Source organism: Cervus canadensis, chromosome 12 (genome assembly GCF_019320065.1).
Source record: "Cervus canadensis isolate Bull #8, Minnesota chromosome 12, ASM1932006v1, whole genome shotgun sequence".
NCBI classification, from domain to species: Eukaryota; Metazoa; Chordata; class Mammalia; order Artiodactyla; family Cervidae; genus Cervus; species Cervus canadensis.
In genome coordinates this window covers 66846126-66862922 of record NC_057397.1, presented here as the reverse complement: position 1 = coordinate 66862922, position 16797 = coordinate 66846126, and the positions used below count along the sequence as shown (strand labels likewise).

The 16797-nt window shown below is 43.2% G+C and overlaps 1 protein-coding gene across 2 annotated transcripts; it reads right to left on the bottom strand.

Annotated features, from left to right (window-relative positions):
- Positions 1-1195: 1195 nt before the first annotated feature.
- Positions 1196-9137, bottom strand: RBM12B (RNA binding motif protein 12B). Of its 2 annotated transcripts, none has more exons than XM_043483036.1 (3): positions 8982-9137; positions 5746-5790; positions 1196-5182 (listed from the first exon to the last, which is right to left on the bottom strand). In XM_043483036.1, the coding sequence occupies exon 3, from the start codon at positions 5152-5154 to the stop codon at positions 2176-2178; it is 2979 nt and encodes a 992-aa protein (XP_043338971.1). In that variant the 5' UTR covers positions 5155-5182; positions 5746-5790; positions 8982-9137; the 3' UTR covers positions 1196-2175. The 2 variants fall into 2 exon arrangements, with proteins under 2 accessions (XP_043338971.1, XP_043338972.1); XM_043483037.1 differs by having other exon boundaries at positions 8736-9129.
- Positions 9138-16797: the final 7660 nt, after the last annotated feature.

Genomic DNA, 16797 nt, shown 5'->3' with positions numbered 1-16797 from the left:
CTTCTCAGTTAAGAGTGATCAAATAAACCATACAATCTCTGAGCACTTAAAAAAATCTTTTCTTCCTATTGTCATTTTCCTAGCTTGTAAGCTTACTAGTTTCAAGTGCCATACTGATGTACTTTTCTGAACCAAATTTACCAGTTAATTCATTTTACTAGCAAGCAGGATGTTCAACATAATTAAAAACACAGAAACTTCGGTTGGTTTTTCTTAAACTTCTTTAAATCACTAAAGATGAGTACTGCAGTACTAAATGGCTAAATACTGAAAAGTATTCTACAGTACCCTCCAAACTACTGTATATAAATTCAAATTTTATTATTTGCTCAGTGTGGCAAATATCTATCACAAAATTGAGGGAAATAAACTTTTATGTAAATAAACTTTTATGTAAATTATAAAAGACCAACCAAAATCAAACCATGTTTGATAAAATGAACAATTTTAGATTAGAAGCCAATATATATTGTCTGTCTCATAGAGAATCCCTGGATATATAACAACTTCTAATAACTTTGTCTTTTATTCATGATGTTTGGGCATATTAATTTCATATTTTTAATGCTATTTTTAAAGCAACAATGGAGGTAAGAAAATATCCTTTACTGTTTTGAAAATATTTTTAGCATGTTCTTCTTTAGTCACTTAAGTCGTGTCAGATTCTTTTGTGACCCCATGGACATAGCCTGCCAGGTTCCTCTGTCCGTGGGATTTCCCAGGCAAGAATCCTGGAGTAGGTTGCCATTTCCTCCTCGAGGGAATCTTCCGGACCCACGATTGAACCCACGTCTCCTGCACTGGCAGGCAGGTTCTTCACCGCTGAGCCACCAAGAAAGCCCAGCATGGTCTTACTAAATTTAAAAACTACCATTTAACAAAGTTAGTAGGCCAAAGTATTAACAGCGTGAACTGGAGTAAGTCTGGTCGAAACTGGCTTTATAATTTACAACTATGACTTTAGGCAAGTTACTTAAACTCTGAATTTATCTCATTTGTGAAATAAATACTTGTAAGCCTCTTAGGGAATATTAAGATTGACATTATGCATGTAAAGCACTTACACTGCCTAGCACATAGAAAGTGCCCAATGTTAGCATTATTATTATGGTATGAAAAATCAAATCCAGTATTTGCAAAATCTCTACAGTGTCAAATATCAAAGAAGTAAAAATTCAATCTCACAAAATTCTTGTTATAGTCACTGAATCTTCGGATAAAAAAGTTTTGAAATTAAGAATAAAAAACCACAAGTTATATAAATCATCAGTAAATTCTTCCTATAAACACAAACTATGTCCATTTATCAGATTCGTCACAACAAGAACCTGAAGGTCCCCTTGTACCTATAATTACTTTTTTGTCTTTTAAGTACTGAGTAAATCTTATCAGTTTGGTTGATGAGATGTTGGAAGAAACCACAGAACTACACAAAGAACTCATATACTATTATAGAATGTCTGGTCCCTCCTGTCATATTATTTAATATAGCTGTTGAAAACCTTCACAAAAGAAGCTGTAATTTTTTTTTCTCTATATACAAATACAAGTTAATTAGTTCATCTATTCAGTTGCAATTTTTTTATTTTTATAAAAACTTTGAAAGTTAATTTCCTAAGCCTTTTACAATAAGTAAACTTCAACTTCACAGTCTGTCAATTTTGAACTATTTATGATTAAGGAGAGGCTTAACACAGTAATATCTCAGACAAGGAAGAGGGCATTAATTCTGCAGGCAGTTAGCAATAAAAATGCTAACCCTGAACAGTCACTGACCATTTCCTTATACAATACGGGTAGAGATGTAGACTACAGAATGGAAACAAAAGTAAACATAAAACTTGTCTTCCCCAAACACAGTTTTCTACTTTATACAAGTCTTGACATTTACCCATGACATCAACAAAAATTACTGCACTCAGGGAATTAGTTCTCCCCCCAGCCCACCCCACCCCACCCCCATCAAAAAAAAAAAAGCATATATATTTTTAAGTTAGAAAAAGTGAATGGCAATTTGCAAGCAAAAGAAAACCAGATTCACATTCTACTATTTACATTTCTTCTGTTCACAGGTCAAAATGTTTCTTTTCATTAGATAATTAAAAATAAACACTTAAAAATGCATTTTACCGCATCAATACTGTGGGGAGATAATTCTGAATTTAGAAATGCTCTCTAGAGCAAAATTAACTTAACCTTGCGGGGGCCAACCGGTCTATCATTCAGATCTTTAATAGCAGCCATAGCTTCATTGTAGTTTATCATGGCAACAATGGCTTCCCCTGTAGGTAATCCTTGCTCATTATACTGTATTGAAACTGAATCAGGTATGATTCTATAACCATGGAAAAAGTCTAAAATCTCATTAACATTAGCTTTAAATGGAAGATTCATTATCTTAATAGGTGTTACTCTACCTGAATTACAATTTAATTTTGGATCAGGCATAAATCTCCCCTCAGGAAAACTTCCCATATTACGCTTTCCAAAATCAAATTTGCCACCTTCTGGGCGACCAAAATTCACAAAAGGACGATGACTTCTAAAATCAGGGGGGCTTCTAAACTCCTCACCAGGAAGTCTAAAACTGTCAGGAACTCTGGAGTCCTCCTCTGGAGCTTCCCTGAGGTCTTCCTCCGGGAGCCGCCTGAAGTCCTCATCAGAAGGGCTTCTAAAATCTTCCTCCTGAGAACTCCTGAAGTCCTCTTCAGGAGGGTGCCTAAAGTCTTCATCCGGAGGGCCCCTGAAATCTTCATCCTGTGGGTGCCTAAAATCTTCCTCTCGAGGGCGCCTGAAATGTTCCTGGGGAGGCCGCCTGAAAAGCTCCTGAGGCGGTCGTCTAAAATGCTCCTGGGATGGCCGCCTGAAGTGCTCCTGCGGTGGCCGCCGGAAATGCTCCTGAGGCGGTCGCCGAAAGTGCTCCGGGGGCGGCCGACGGAAGTGCTCCGGGGGCGGCCGTCGGAAGTGCTCTGGGGGCGGCCGCCGGAAGTGCTCCGGGGGTGGCCGCCTGAAGTCGTCGGGAGAACCTCGGAAATCCTCCTCAGGAGACCGCCTGAAGTCATCCTCATGGGGCCGCCTGAAGTCCTCCTGGTGGGGTCGCCGGAAGTCCTCCTCAGGAGGTCGCCTGAAATCCTCCTCTAGCGGCCGCCTAAAGTCTTCTTCAGGTTGTCGCCTCCATTCCCCTGGGGGAAGTCGTCTGAAGTCTTCCTCAGGAGGCCGCCTCCAATCCTCCTCTGGTGGCCTCCTCAAGTCTCCCTCTGGGGGCCGCCTCCAGTCCTCCTCCTGGGGTCTCCTGAAATCTTCCTTGGGGGGTCGCCTGAAATCCTCCTCAGGTGGCCGCCTCCAGTCCTCCTCCCTTGGGTACCGGAAATCTTCCTCCCGAGAGTGCCTGAAGTCCTCCTCAGGAGGCCGCCTGAAGTGTTCCTCCCGAAGGCGCCTGAAGTTCTCTGGGGACCGCCTGAAATCCTCTGGGGAATGCCTAAAGTCTTCTGGAGGGCGTCTATCAGGTAGTCGGAAATCCCCCTGAGGATGCTTGAAATTGTCCAGTTGCCTCAAGTCCTCTTGCTGATGCCTAAAGTTTTCCGAAGGGCCAAATGCATATATTGGTGGATCATTTGAGTCAAATGAATGGGAATGATCATCTCTATCACAAGACTGTGAATGGTCATGCATTCTTTCACTAGACATTGAAGAAAAATTTACACCAAACTCCTGCATTTGTGCCTCAGATATGAGCCTTAACAACACCTCTGTCCCCAAGAATCTCCGTCGGTTTAAACGTTCAGCTTTCACGGCCTGTTCTTCTGATTTGAATTTCACCAACGCTTCTCCTAGACCAACTCCTTTGTCATCATAAAGCAAGCAAATGTCATCCTCAGCAAGAGAAAAATCAGCAAAGAACTTCTGCACTTCAACTTTTGTAACATCAAATGGAAAATTTCTTATATATATGCACAGTTTCTGGCCAGAGTAGCCTTCTTGAGAGTGTTTTTGTGAGACCTGTCCAAGTCTCTCTTTCTCTGCTGATGCTGGTCTTTTCTTTTCATAACACTCAATGAACTTCAGCATCTGTTCCCTAGAAACTGGATCAATATAAACTGGACGATATTGTAAAACAGTCTTATGTAAACCCAGAGCAGTGTTATAGTCTTTCAGCGTCTTGAACATCACAAAGGCATATCTTGTTCTTCTTTCATCTTTATATAAAAACCTAATCTGTTCATTTGTCAGATCAGTATCTCTAAAAAAATTTCTTAAGTCTCTTTTGTTGATACTCACAGACAGATTTTTTAAGTGAACATAAAATCCGAGAGGAGAACGAGAACATGTTCTTCTGGGAGATTTTGAATGAGATCGTTTCCGAAAATGTCTATCATTAATTCCTCTTGGTGGTGAATGTTCTTCAGTCCTCATAGAAGTCTCACCTTCCTTAATTAAATTACCTCCAAAATCAATCCACTGTTGTTCTGAGCCTTGCATTACTTCAATAAATCTTGAACCCATAAAACTTCTATGACATTTAAGACCTCCTGAAGCATCAATACATGAGGCAAATTTTACTATGGCATCACCATTATTTCGGCCATCATGATGCTTTAAGAAAATTACTCCATCCACACATAAACCAGAGAAAAAGACACGTACATCATCTTCATTTACTAAGTAAGGCAAGCCTCGTAGAAACAAGTAAGGATTCTCAGCTTTCAATGGCCGTGTCTTTCTTGGCCTTAAATCACCATGTCCTGTACCATTAGTATGAAACCCAGCATCTTGATTAATCGGAGAACCATATCCAGAATTACTTCCTTCTTCTTTAATAGCCTCAACAAAATTAGATAAGCTTCCAACCCCTGATGCCCCAGATCCTGGTCTCTCTCTTCCCATGCGGTCAGTTCTTTTCATTTCTATAGTCTTCTGCATTTCTGCCTTACTACTAAGAAAGAGCTCTACAGATGAATCCTTGATAAACCCTCCTGAACGACTTACAGCACGTCTTGCATCTTCATCTGTTGCAAAAATAATAAAAGCCTCCCCAATTTCCCCTCCAATTATATGCACTCCTCCATCAGGAATAGTCAATCCCGTGAAGAAGTGACGGATATCCACAGGCCCCGCAATAAAAGGAAGCCCCAGTAAACGGATGACTACAGCCATGCTGAGCGCAAACCACAGCAATAATGACCTGCAGACAGAAAGGTACACATAATAGCAAGTCTTATTTTTGAAGTACCTAATCCAAAACTAAGCTTAATAATTACTGGTCCCTACCTTCTTCAGCATTTATACATGAAAACAAGATATGAGTTCACAAAGATATTGATTGTATCTAATTCTTTAAACAAATGGAATAAATTTTCACCCAACTAAATATACAAATAAACCAGCTACTTTGAAGAAACATTTCCTATCACCTATCCTATACAGTGTGAGTAGAAAAAAATGTCACATCTCTGTAAGTCTGCCAAGTGCTACTTCACAACAAGACCAAACTATTTTCAGACAGATCTGCTAGTGAAACAGGAGAGCTTTGTGGATTAAAGAATTTTACCAACCACAACAAATTTTACATACTTATAAAAGCCATCTATAGACAGTATATAATTTCTGCTCATGATAACAAACTGCCTACCACTAGTGCATCACTGGCCAGACATAAAGTACAGAAGCCATGCATACCCAGGTGTACTATTCTAATTTTCTTTTTCTCAAGCCTCTGTGAAAAGCCTTAAGCTCTGGATATCTTACCTTTTTATTTCTTGCAGACCTGTTAATTCTGTAAAAGCAACTTAACTGTGGAAAGAAAATGAAATATAATTAATCCTTGGACCCTGTAATTGACCTTAACGCCAGATTAGGATATTCACTTCACAATTACCTATTAAAAGTGAAGCAATATAAGGAGGCATAACTAAGGGTATTACAAAATGGTTGTCTTTGTTCCAAGGGGAAAATTAATCATCTTTTAGCAAAAAGGTAGAAATTCCAAGGAGACATCTGCAAATTATTTAGAAACAAAAAAATCTGAAAACTTAACAACTGGTCCTTAATTGAAAGTGGCCCCAGAAAAAAGTGACAGAAATGTTATATATTCTGATTGGACTACTGGTTACCTGAGAGTATAAATTTATCAAGGCTAAATGAATCCATCCTTAAGGTCTGTGCATTTGACTGGATGTGAATTTTACAACCAATTTTTAAAAATCCTTTCTACAAGTAAAATGACAATTTAACACCAAAAATTCCCAAAACCCTATCTTCCACTTGAAGAAACCAATATCTAATTCATCATTTCCAACTCTCCTGTAAATCTTTCAAATCATAAGAGCAAATCAAATTAATAAATGATACAATAAATTTAGAAAACCATTTTTAAAGCAATAAATCCAAACCAATGGCTACCATCTGGACATAATTTTAGGTTCTACAGAAACACCCCACACTTCCAAACATGGAACCCAATTTCCTGACTCCACTAAGACAAATAGTAAAATATCCCTAAAATCTAAAATCTCAATTTCTACTACTCTTATAGTCTACTATTGCTACTCTGTATCTTACACTCAAATTTTATTATGCTAATAGGTTTACCCTATTTTGAACAACTGTCCTGCCTTCTGGGGAAACCCAAATGACTATGCAGAAAGGTAGAAACATAGTAAGAATACATTAATTTGGAATATTTGGGGATATCAGTATTAACTATTGAAAAATCTCAAGACTCCTTACATCAAATACTTTCAGAGATACCCAAACTAAGTATTCTTACCAAATATGTTTTTTAAGACCTGTTAAGTTAATGATTATAAATTATGTCTTTAATGAGCAAGTGTTTTAATTCAGTACTTACACTTAAATACCACTCATCCACAAAGTGCTGTCTGAAAACATGGCCTTTGAGGTCTGCAAAGTCTATTTTCCTTTGAAAAGGGTCCATAGGCTACTTTTCAAACTACAACTAACGATGATATCAAGAAATTAACTGGCATTTTTTACACATTTGAATTATCAATGCCTAATTGATATTAAAAGTATTAGTGAGGTTGACTAGAAAATACTAATGCATGAAAATGGTGGGGTGGACATAGGACATATCAAAAATCTTTGTTATGTTCCACTAAATATTACAATGAACATAAAAAATAGTTCTAAAACTTAGTCTATTAGACAATATCTGCATGATACCCCTCAACCACCCCAAAAATGAGTATAAGCTTAATTTCTTCAAAAAACCCACACCAACATTTTAATAAAAACTACAAATGGCTTCTGGAATAGTTGTTCACATTAATATTCCAAGACCCTTTCCTGTGCAAAATGACTTAGCTCCTGTTACTTTTAGAAAGTAGTGTAAAACATTTTATCTCTGCTAAACTTTTAAAAATGTGAAAGGAAACCTATCTACAAAAATAGCCGAAAACATTTCATTTCACAAAATAATTACCGTCAAATTTTTAAAAGTCTTATAATTTATCCTAATTTGAAAGCAATAGTTTAACTAAGTAGTTTCATGAGTACAAATTCATGAACTCCAATTCAAGAATATTAAAAAAATTTCTAATTTGCCACAGTGAAACATAACTATTGCTTAAAACTTTTTTGCCCTTGAAATAGAAGGGTAATGTACTATTTAGCCCTCTACAGAAATACACTTAGGAGATCATCTATAAGAAACCAGCTATCAAAATGAGCAACTTTCCTGTGGTTTCCACGTGATTTTCCTAAGCAAATACCCCAGAAATTCTATTCTTAGAACACTACACAAAAAGCAAAAAACCCTACTCTACATTTAAAATGTTTCTTCTTATGAATGCAACAAAACCATCTTTATAGCTGTGTTGATTTAAAGACAGTGAGCTATTACAACTTCTAACCTATAAAAAAAAAGGCAAGTGAATCCTTAAAAGCTCATTTAAGGGTATGTGGCTGTAATTAACAAGCTCATTTTAAATAACTTAGCTGATTTTATCCAACGATTCATCCCACTTAATCATTATCACAAAAACTCCACGAAATGCTTATTTTCTAATCAAGCCTTAGAGGGAAAAGGGAGGAAAGCTAACTTGAAATGGTATTATCTCAGATCCATTTATCTTAACTAGAGAATAGCAAGTCATTTTCCAGACATGGTGAGGGAGAGAGAACTGCTATTTCTTAAAACCTAAAGTCATGATGAAGTACATTTAAAATGCAAGAGTGAACCCTGCAGAAAATAATCTACCCCACTCCATAAGGATTCTTTATGACGATTTGCCTTTTTATCCTTTTATAACGTAGATGATTAAAATCAAAAGCCAAAGGCATGACGACAGAGCCAAGTCCCCAGTAGAAACTGGAAATGAAGACGAATCCACACGGCACAGGAATTCCCATTAACATCCATCCTCCTCAAATGGGGATCATCCGAAGGCATTGCTTCTATAGCCCAAAAAGCCTTTGTCCATACTCCCAGGGGTCAGAGCTTCCTTCTTTTGCTCCAGGCCAAAGTTCCTACGTGGGATCCGATGCTCTTGCCAGACCTTCAGCCAAATCAGCCTTCAAATCAACCTGGACCACCCAACCTCCGTGCCTTTCCGGTACACCGGCTCAAGGGCAAACATTCCGCCCCGACTCGCCCAAGGGTGAGCTGTCCCTACATCTAAACATTCGGGCTCCCCTCAAGCCTAAAACTAGCCGGGCCTCCAAGCGCTTTTCCTGCCACCACTGACTACGATGACATAGCAAAGAAAAACCAGTACCTATGGAATCCTTCCAGATCTCCACTCTCTCAAGCCGACTGGCAAGGGCACGCACAACACCACATGGAGGGTGCCGGGGAAGTCGGGTGCGTTTAGCAGGGAAAAGAGGGTGCCCTGACGGCAGAAGCTACGCTCGCTGCTGGCGCGGCCCCGCCTTTCCCTGCGCTTCGTTCCCGGCCGCCAAGCCCTCCCCACGCCCGACGCCCCTGCGGTAACTGCTTCGCACTCGGGCGATCAAACACACACCGCTGCCGCCGAGTCGGAACCCCAAGGCTGGGGGCGGGGAGCACTCCTCGTCCGCAGCAGCCTCCCCAGAGCCAGGAGAGCCCTCAGCGAGCCCAGAAGAAGATGGCGCCCACTCTCGCCCCTTCGCTCCGGACAAACGGACGTACACTGGCTCTGCTCATGCGCTCTGCAGGCGTCCCCCTACCCCCTCCCCCGCCGCCCCGGCCCCGTCTGCGCACGCGCCCTAACGCTCGCAGACTTCCCGTTGTCAAGAGGGAGGGAGGCGGCGCCTGGGGGCCCGGCGGGACCGACCTCTTGGGCATGCTCAGAGCCTGCGCCGCGCGGGACTTTCCTCGGAGCTGGCACAGAGCTTCCGTTAACAGAAGTTTGGGGTCAGCACATGGCTGTGATGGGAAACCTGTGTAACAGCCGAAGTACACTGGACGAACGTTCGTGATTCCCAAGGGCTACGAAAAGACTCGCAAAAGCAGAGGAAACACTTTTGGATGCTGAGCAAGGCCCCATGGGACTCCTGGGCGCGGAGGCCTTTTTGTCCCCTTTTTGTTTCTTTGGCTTCCCTGGTGGCTCAGACGGTAAAGCGTCTGCCCGCAATGTGGGAGACCCGGGTTCGATCCCTGGGTCGGGAAGATCCCCTGGGGAAGGAAATGACAACCTACTCCCAATATTCTTGCCTGGAGAATCTTATGAACAGAGGAGCCTGGTAGGTTACAGTCCATGGGGTCGCAAAGAATCGGACATGACTGAGAGACTTCAGTTTCCAGCCTCCATGGTCTTCTCTCAATTCCAAAAGGCAGCCGTCAACATCAACAGTTATTCAAATAAGAGAATGATAATAATTATGGTATGGTGGGTGAAGTGAAGTCACTCAGTTGTGTCTGACTCTGCAGCCCCATGGACTGCAGCCTACCAAGCTCCTCTGTCCGCGGGATTCTCCGGGCAAGAGTACAGGAGTGGGTTGCCATTTCCTTCTCCAGAGGATCTTCCCAACCCGGGGGTGGAACCCAGGTCTCCTGCATTGCAGGCAGATTGCTGTCTCCTGAACTGTAAAAGGCAGGAACAGTTCCTAGTTAGAGGAGGAACAGCAACGAAATCTCCACAGGCAGGATTTAAGGACCAGAGAAGCTCACCAAGATTAGGAGACTGGATATTTTTGCTCGAACCTGTGCCTCCTGTGTCCTGCATTGGCAGGCAGATTCTTTGCCGCTGACCACCAGGGAAGCCCCGCGTCACTCCTGATCATGCACAAAGCTGTTTTCTTTGGGGTCTGCTTTCCTCAAACGGTTCACCACTTTCTGTGCAACAACTTTATTTTTTCCAATCAGAAACAGTCAGCTGTAAGTCAGACCTATTTCCTTTTCCCTCGATAAAATTCAACTCCATTCCACCTGCCATCTTTACTGATAACTTACACCCTGCTTTCCTATTGTTTGCTGAAAATTTTTTATTTCTGTTAGCTTTAATCACATAGTTTTATTAGAATCCTCTTCTCTTAAAACCTTCATTTCTTGTGAAAATTAAGAAGTAAGCAATTAATGTCCTCTGCATTAGTATTTTGTAGACCAGTAACAAATACCAGTGATAATTTCTAAAAAAAAAAAAAAAAAGCTTTCGGATTGAGAACATTGCAGGGCGGCACCAAACGTATTCATTAATAGTGTTAAATATCTTTAGTTTCTCTGTAAAAGGAAGTCAGTGTTCAGTAATTAATGTTTCAGTATCTTATTTGGGAATGACCCAGATATTCAATAAACTTTCCTCACTTTTTTAATGCAACTCCAGAATTTTAAGTTAGCAAAATTGCAAAGACTATTTTAGACAGAGATTTCCAAAGCATATTCATTCTTAACAGTTTATCTAAAAGTTCTAATCTCATTTACATTTTCTGTCCCTAAAAGTTTCTTTATATTGAATTGGGCCACCACCAGCTGGGAATGTCGCTTATTTTGCTGATCCATTACAAAGAGCATACACTGAGGCTCTAGGACTACTCAACCATCTTGGATCTATTTGCCTCTAATCAGCCTACGTAATTTTCTTGGGTGATGTCTTTCTTTCAAAAGTTGTGCCCAGCCCCCTCCCCTCCTGTTTTATTTCCTACTCTCAGATATTTTACTCCCACATTCTTATGGGAAGCAGAGGGGTGACGGTCTGTCTTGTGTGTTTCAAGGCTGAGTAGGGGGCACCGAGGCCGCCTGGCAGGGAAGATCTCTGGATCGATGGGCCTCAGGGGCAGGACAGCTCCTTGTAATTCACATGGGATGGGACCTCGCCTAGCCATCACTATGATGTGGAAATGTTGTGACTGCTTCCTTAGCCCTCTTGTGAATCTCCTTAATAATCCTTTTTTGTAACAGCATCAGCGTACAAAAATGTACATAAATAACAAAAGATATGGTAAACATCTGATACATAAACTTGGTTACAGTAACCAGAATTATGAATGATTACATTTAACCTACAAAATAATTCTAGTTAAATATTTCTCGCTAAGAGAACTTTGGGGCACTGGAAAGTATCCCAAAGTTAGCTGGAACTCAAAAGAATTTTAATTACAATTTGATATTTGGGAAGCTTGCCAAAAAGTTTTAAAACACTTGGTCAAGCTCAATCATTGTAAGACAATACTCGTTGCTTAGCCAAAGTAACCAGAGATCTCAAAAGCAAATATTAATACAAATCCCATAAAGGCAAAGATATTTACATAGTTTGTAGTAAAAAGCAGCGTTTCATCAATACTGGAGGGAAAAACCAAAACTGTTGTAAAGAAGCCAATTCTGACTCTATGTTGGAACAGTTTCTTGCTTTTCCTTGCTTTTGATATTCTGATCATACCTAAGGGCCTGCTTCAGAGGACTCTGTCCCTCGCCTGAGGGTAAACTGAAGTGCCTTTGTTCAGTTCTCAGAGAGATGATCTGACCCTGCCCACCTGTGAATAGCTACAATGAAGAGATTAACACACCTGTTCGGAAGGCTGGCCATTCCCTGGGAGATGTTTTGCAAGACTGAAGACACTTTCACTTTACTTCTCCACTGCCTCTCCCTCTCTGGTCTGTCTTTTGACTTTAGTTCCTCCTGGCTTCTTTCTCTTTGGCTCTATGAAAAGAACCTCGCATCCAGACCCCAATAAGATGGTTATTTTGAGGCACTAACCTGCCATCTTCTTGGTCAGCTTGTTAGGGGAAGCACACTGATTGAAATCGCCCACCCTGGCCAGGCATCATAGTAACCATTTGCATGAGTTGTTTTCTGACAGGAGATCCTGATAAGGAATACAGAACTAGTAAGCCACCACCAACCAGAAGAGTTCGGGAAAGGTTGAAAGAAGACACTGCGTGTCCATCCACTTCCCAGAATTCCGTCTCGCTAGCATCCATCTTGGCTGAGCGATGGGTGTGCCACCAGGAAAGACTCTGAATTAGAATGATTGGCCAAAGACCACCCCGAAACTAATCCCATCACCATAAAACCCGAGACTGTGAGCAAGCGGCAGAGGAAACAGCATTATATTCAGAGTCTCACCCAGTGGACAGGACATTTTTTAATACTGAGGGCCAATACCCAGAGAAAAATCATTGATATAAATTATATAAGAAAAATTTCCTCACAATTTGGCAAATTTTAAGATAATTATATAATGTATTTATTTGATTTTTAAATTAAGAGAAAAAATGCAAGTGGTTTGTAATAAATATGAGTAAAATATGTACTGCAGTTTGATTCTAATGCTAAAAAAGATACAGTGAGCAAATGTCTAGAAAGACAGAAAATCAAGATGAAGAAGGAATTCATGGGGCCAGGACTCCATCTCAGGCCTGTCGGCTGCCTCTCCAGTGGACCCCTGAACTCTCTGCTTAGTGCCTGTGGGAACGACAGTGGAAGGATAAGACCCCCTCCAGACAGGGGAATCTTGAAGATCACATCCAGGTTACTCATTGCCTAAGAGGAAGCATACCGTAATCACCCCTGTCTCCGGACAGGTCATAAACTTTTTCCGTATCTATCAGGATGTAATCACAGGCTTATCGATTATTAACTGGTTGGAATGTAACTGCGGGCTTATTGATTATTGACTGTTTGAACACATAACACGTGAATGATGGGATTATTGTAGTTGTATTTACCCTACCTTTGTTTATGTAAGTCTCAAGGGAATTGGGGTGGTGGGTTTGGACATGTACACATGGGGTAGGTGGTGGGTTTGGACACGTACACATGGGGTATAAAAGATTTTCAGAAATGCTGGACGGGGTCCTTGGCTAAGAGGAGACTCTGCCTTGGGCCCGCCGGTGTAATAAACTGCACTCCACTATCTGCACTGTCCTTCTGAATGAGTCTGTTTCCCGGAAAGCGTGGCTATAACATTTGGTGCATGGGCCGGGAAACTCCTCACTTTGAGGAGACAGGTCTCATTTGAGGCCACCCCAAGGCTTTGTGGCTTGAATCTCCTAGAGGGGGGAAGGCGCCTCGCCCCTCTGGAAGAATTCAGCCTTTCAAAGCCCGGTTTCTTCGCTTTGGCAGGTAGTGAACGGCAGCAGGGAACTGAGCGCTCAGGTGAGGAGGAGCCCACCCAGTAGGGTGGAAGAGGGGGCCTGATCACCCCCCTGGAGGGACCAGAAGGGAGCCGCATAGGAAACTGGTTTGGGTTGGCGACAATAGCTGCTCAGCACTCGGGTCGACGGCCGTGCCAGGGATAAAAAGAGGGAACTTAGGGTTTAAGAAGGCCAGTCAGGAGGTGTGTCCATGCTGTCCTAGGGAACGTGCCGAGCTGTCGCCACAGGTTTTTCTTTTTTTACAAAGAGGATATTGATTTCTGCGTGCTCGTATTCTGCCCTCCCCCAGGAGGTACCCATCTGCTGTGTGACCCATCATCTCCCCTGCCAGTGGAGACAGGTAAATTGGCTTCTCGGGAAGGCCCTGGGATGTGGGAATCCAGAGGTAAGAAAATGGGAGGAAGCGGATCTAAGGCCACTGTATTGGAGAATATGATTAAGAATTTAAAAAAAAAGGATTCGATGGAGACTATGGGAAGAAAATGACACCCAGCCGGCTCCGTACCCTTTGTGAAGTCGAATGGCCTTCAATGGGAGTTGGCTGGCCACCAGAGGGAACTATGGACTTAAATCTCATAAAGGCAGTCTATGCTATAGTTACGGGAAAGCCCAGACACCCTGATCAGTTCCCGTACATAGACTCTTGGCTGGGAATAGCCCAAGACCCCCCCAAATGGGCCCGTTTTTATGCTCATGGCGGGGAAGGAAAAATCTTGATGGCCCAAAAGATAACCAAGGATGAGAAGGAAATTTTACAGGACCCTGAAGGAGATGAGCTTCCCCCACCGCCGTATTGGATGATGGTTCTGCCAGCTAGTAACACCGTGGCCACCGGAGGAAACAGCCAGAGACCGGTAAGCCTCCCGGACTTCTCAGCGGTCCCGACAGCTCCACAGGTTGTAGAGCCGCCCTCCCGGCAGGCTCCAACCTCAACTGGAGGGGCAATGAGCCCACCGGACTCTACCACCCCGGATGCTGCTCCTACGTTCCCTAAACTCTACCCTCCACTCCCGGTAAGTACTCCTGGACAAGGGGGAGGAACCACTGGAATTAAACAAAGGCTCCGCTCTGCAAAAGAGCCAGGGGAAAAAATACCCTTGCAGATGCCCCTCAGAGAAGTTCAGCAACCCCCAATGATAGGGGAGGATGGTAATTATCACCAAGCTCCTGTAACCTATTACTATCAGCCCTTTTCATCAACTGATATACTGAACTGGCAAAAACACACCCCCTCTTACTCGTTGGAACCCCAGGGCATGACTAGACTAATGGAGACTATTTTCCGCACTCATCGGCCAACCTGGGACGATATAATGCAATTACTATCATCCCTCTTCAGTACAGAAGAGAGATACAGGATCAACGCTGAGGCAAGGAAATGGTTACAGGAGATGGCCCCTGAGGGCACTGCTAACCCAGAGAGGTGGATAGAACAAGCCTTCCCCACTGACAGACCTAACTGGGACCATAATACAGAGGAGGGAAAAATCCAATTAGAAAGATACCGGACAGCGATTATACAAGGGCTTAGAAGGGGAGCCCGGAGGCCGATGGACATGTCTAAACCGGCCGGAATAGTTCAGAAGGGAAACGAGTCACCCTCCGAATTTTACGAGAGACTTTGTGAGGCCTACAGACTCTATACACCCATAGATCCAGAAGCTATGGGCTCCCAGATTGTTATAAATTCGTCATTCATCTCACAAGCATTTCCTGACATAAAACGAAAACTTCAAAAGACCGAGGGAGTTCTATCCATGTCTAGCTCTCAGTTGATTGAGATAGCAGACAAGGTGTTCCGGAATAGGGACACGGAAATAGAAAAGAAATACGAGAAGAGGTATAAAGACGAGCAGAGGAGAACAGATGAGAGGTTTGCAATGTTGGTTGCTGCGCTTGGAAAGTCTTCCGGAGACTTTTCCACCGCCAAAGCAAAGAAGACACCCCCTAGCTTTGAGGTCGGGACAGCCCTCCAACCGGTCCCAACGGAGGCCACGGGCTCCATTACAGCCAAATCAATGTGCCCGATGCCGCGGGTTTGGTCATTGGAAGAATGAGTGCCCAGAAGGAAGAAGGGAAAATAAATCCCTCCCAGTTGCAGAACTCACTAACACAGAGACTGAATAGGGATGCTGGGGCTCAAAGACATCAGGTCCCCGAGAGCCCATGGTAACTTTAAAAATTGGGGACCAAGACATTGACTTTATGGTGGACACCGGGGCAGAATTGTCTGTGGTAACTAAACCAGTGGCGCCACTGTCTAAAAGAACTGCTGCTGTAACTGGGGTTTTGGGAGAAGAAACGGTTAAGTCATTTTGCCAGCCCAGAAAATGTCAGATGGGGGTCACCAAGTGCCTCATGAGTTCCTCTATATCCCTGAGTGCCCAGTACCCCTGCTGGGGAGAGACTTACTCTCCAAACTGGGAGCACAAGTGACTTTCTCTCCTGAAGAGAGGCCCACTTTTTGGGTGGGCACAACTACCTACTTACTCTCCCTCTCTGTGCCCCCTCAAGACGAATGGAGGCTACATGAGCCTCCTGGAGATAGACAAGACCAGGCAACAGAGTTGGAGAGAAGGCTGACTCAGCTGTTCCCTGAGGTCTGGGCCGAAGATAACCCCCCTGGGCTAGCTAGACGCCAAGCCCCTGTAATAATAGAACTCAAACCTGGCGCAACCCTGGTGAGAAAGCGTCAATACCCAATACCCATAGAAGCCCGAATTGGGATTCTGCCTCACATCAACAGGCTAAAACAGGCAGGCATCCTGGTGGAATGTCAATCAGCCTGGAACACACCAATCTTGCCGGTAAAAAAGGAAGGAGGACAAGACTATAGGCCTGTGCAGGATCTCAGATTGGTCAATCAGGCCGCTGTAACTCTGCACCCGACCGTCCCAAACCCCTATACCTTACTTAGCCTCCTCCCACCTAAGACAAGGATCTATACTTGTTTGGACCTCAAAGATGCCTTTTTCTGTATACGCCTAGCACCTGCATCACAACCCATCTTTGCCTTTGAATGGGAGGACCCCATCGGAGGCAATAAGCAGCAGCTCACCTGGACTCGCCTCCCGCAAAGATTCAAAAACGCGCCAACCATCTTTGGAGAAGCCTTGGCCTCGGACCTGGAACCTTTCCAGCCTGAAAGGTATGGATGTTGGCTCCTGCAATATGTGGACGACCTGTTGCTGGCCGCTGAGACCTGGGAAGAATGCTGGGAAGGGACCCAGCGCTCCTCCAATTGCTGGCAGAAGCGGGATACCGAG